Source organism: Asparagus officinalis, chromosome 1, assembly GCF_001876935.1.
Source record: "Asparagus officinalis chromosome 1, Aspof.V1, whole genome shotgun sequence".
Taxonomy (NCBI): domain Eukaryota; kingdom Viridiplantae; phylum Streptophyta; class Magnoliopsida; order Asparagales; family Asparagaceae; genus Asparagus; species Asparagus officinalis.
This window is the reverse complement of record NC_033794.1, coordinates 63,791,118-63,794,456: the sequence shown is the minus strand read 5'-3', so window position 1 is coordinate 63,794,456 and position 3,339 is coordinate 63,791,118. Positions and strand designations below refer to the sequence as shown.

Here is a 3,339-nt window from a genome sequence, read left to right as displayed (position 1 = left end):
GTAGTAAGATTATAATATCAGATTTTGAAATTGATCACATAATTTATACTTTCTTTCTTGATTGTATTTGCACATTCTAACTATAAAAATTCTAGAAAAAAGTTTTTGAATATCTACAATACTCGGTTGCCAGATTATAGAAAGTGGAAGTAGACAATAGGTGCGAATGATTTTTTTATAATTAAACAAAATCCTCTATGACCAGATAAAACGTACCATTTTACGTTGATGAATCTAAGATTTCATTTTATTAATAATAATAATAGTTTTTTAGATATTAATGCTCACATCATTAATATTTTAAAATTAGAATTTCAAATCATTAAATTGCTCTTAGATCATTAATATTTTAAGACTTTAAACCTCACTAATTATGTGGAAGGTAAAATGTTGAAACCAACAAGATTTTATATATTGAAATATCTGAAACTTTTAATATATTATGATAATCATAAACTTTGCTGCAATTATGTTATAGTAAATCTATAAACTAAAAATCAACAATTATAATATTTGACCTCGAGCATTGTACGTGCATTCCACCTAGTAGGATTTTAAAAAGCCTGCACAATTGTACGTCCAATAAACACTTCAACCTCCCAAGTGAAATACTTGAATCGAGCTAAAGCAATACGTACTTTTTTCTTCTTCTTGAGCAGCATGATGTTTTGATGAGAAAATATAACAAAATGGGCCGAAGTGGATCTTATGGGCCCACCTGAATGCAATCCGTCAGCATCCCTTAAAACCCATCCCTTAAAATCCTGTCAGCAAGATCCAGCGACTGTCAACTTCCTTCTCCGACGACAGCAGCATCAGCAGAGGACGGGGGGAAAAAATGCTGCGGATAGCTCGTCGTCTCTTGAGCAACATTCCAGAAAACACAGTCTACGGCGGCCCAAAACCCCAATTCCCCCGCGTAACCCTGGCTCACCTCCACAATAAACACAAGCACGGCGAACCCATCACCATGGTCACCGCCTACGACTACCCCGCCGCCGTCCACCTCGACGCCGCCGGCATCGACATCTGCCTCGTTGGGGAGTCCACGGCCACGACACCACTCTCCCCATCTCCCTCGACGAGATGCTCGTTCACTGCCGTGCCGTTGCCCGCGGCGCTACCCGCCCTCTGCTCGTTGGGGATCTCTCGTTTGGCTCCTACGAGGCCTCCTCGTCTCAGGTTAGGTTAAAGTTTCCATCTTGCTGTGCTTTCCGGGGAAAAGTTCCAATCTTGTTTGTTTTAAATTGGGTGTGTGCCCTAGTTTCCTCGTGATTGGGAAATTTCTTTATCTTTAATTGGGGAGTGAGTTTTTGAGGATTGTTTTTGATGGCCTTTTGGGCAGGCAGGCGGTACAGGTTAGGGTTTTGAAAGAAGGCGGAATGGATGCAATTAAGCTGGAAGGAGGAGCTCCGTCAAGGATTACAGCGGCCAAGGCTATTGTTGAGGCAGGGATTGCTGTAATGGGGCATGTTGGCCTTACTCCGCAGGCTATTAGTGTCCTTGGGGGGTTTAGACCTCAAGGGAGAACAGTTGCTAGTGCTGTTAAGGTCAGTTTTTTTTTTTGTTATTTATAAAAATTTACCTTTGGCATTTTCGATAAGCTAATTGTCGTTAGGGATATGGTTCAGGTTGTGGAGACTGCAATGGCATTGCAAGAAGCTGGGTGCTTTTCGGTTGTGTTGGAGTGTGTGCCTGCTCCGGTAGCAGCTGCAACTACTAAGGCCCTTCAAATTCCGACCATTGGAATTGGTGCTGGCCCTTTTTGCAGTGGGCAGGTTAGTTGTTATTTGTGCTTGGTTGATTTCATTTTCAAGTAAATCTCAAATTGGTTTATTATAAGATGTTTTGTATTCTTACTTGAAAGTTTTTCAGTGAATCTTACTTGAACATTTTGGTGCATGAGATTTGATGAAATTTGACAAATTAATGAAAGTTGGATCAAGATTTTAAATATCGGCTATCAGAATACATGAGATTTTATTAAATTTGATGCATGAGATTTTGATGCATGAGATTTTATTTAACAGGTGGGAATCGGGTACGGGTCTGAAGAATAAGAGTTTAGGGACCCAAAATCTAACCAGTAGTTAGGAATTTTTTTGTCAAAATCGGCCGATTTTGAAGCTATAAAAATCAGCCAATTAATCGGATTTTCACCGATATATTGGAGGAAATTGGTGAAAATTGATAACCTATATAATTTTCTAGAAATCATATCGGCAGTGGTCCAAAACCCTATATATCAGCGATATATCAATAAGTAGGGCTGATTTTTAAAACACTAAGTAGGAAATTTTTGAGCACTATGGTGTAATTAGAATGGGAAAATATGATGGTTCTTAAAGAGTTACGAGTAATTGAAACTACATGAACGAAATTCCTACATAAAGTTTGAAACTTTGAATCATGTCCCGGGCTTCTCAAATGTTTAATCTGGCTATTCAACATCTAGACCATTGTAGCTTAGTTACCTTTCCTAATTTCTTGTAATATTTTGATTTACTCTGTAATTTTATGTCTGAATATTAAATTGAGTCAGACAATCATTTGCTTCAACTGAGCATTTTGTTCTCGTTACTTGTATGCCTTCTAAGCTGTCTTCTGTGAATAGTTCTAGGTGTTCTCATGTCATCTTTAATAATTTTTTCCTGGGAAAATTTGCAAAATAGACCGTTTTTATAAAGTAATTAGCGAAATAGACCACTTTTAAAAGTAATTAGCAAAATAGACCTCTTTTTGGCCAATAGACAAAAAAGAGGTCGATTTTGAAAAAATGGCTTCAGAAAACATACGGGACTACTAGTCCCGTATGTTTAAAGCTAACTAATCTAATGATTAGTACACTAATCATTAGATTAGTTAGCTTTAAACATACGGGACTAGTAGTCCCGTATGTTTTCTGAAGTCATTTTTTCAAAATCGACCTCTTTTGTCAAAAAGAGGTCTATTTTGCTAATTACTCTCAAAAGTGGTCTATTTCGCTAATTACTTTATAAAAACGGTCTATTTTGCAAATTTTCCCTTTTTTCCTCTATCCCTCTGACCACCCATTGTTTAGGTATGTATCGTATTCTGCATCACAATTTACATTGGATATATGAAGGACAACCATTTGAAGATTGTTAAATTATACTTGTGTTCTGAATACTAGTACTGGGAGGCGCACTCCAAATTCATGTTTAGAAAAGGCCATGCTTATGGATTTAGGGATCCGTCTAGAGGGAAAGTGAACTGCTTAGCTTTTTTAATAATAGCTTTCTATTTGGAATCCCTTTTAAGTGTAGCAATACAAGTGGCAACGTGACATTAGTTTGCGCTACACGGGTTGCCTATTTA

The 3,339-nt window shown here is 37.6% G+C and overlaps 1 protein-coding gene across 1 annotated transcript in view; it reads left to right on the top strand.

The window, feature by feature from the left end:
- Positions 971–3,339, top strand: part of LOC109835158 (3-methyl-2-oxobutanoate hydroxymethyltransferase 1, mitochondrial-like) — a 24,761-nt gene continuing 22,392 nt past the window's right edge. Inside the window, exons 1-3 of the mRNA XM_020403147.1 lie at positions 971–1,182; positions 1,346–1,550; positions 1,632–1,778. Of these exons, the coding sequence (XP_020258736.1) occupies positions 971–1,182; positions 1,346–1,550; positions 1,632–1,778 (564 nt within the window). The remainder of the gene's footprint in view (positions 1,183–1,345; positions 1,551–1,631; positions 1,779–3,339) is intronic.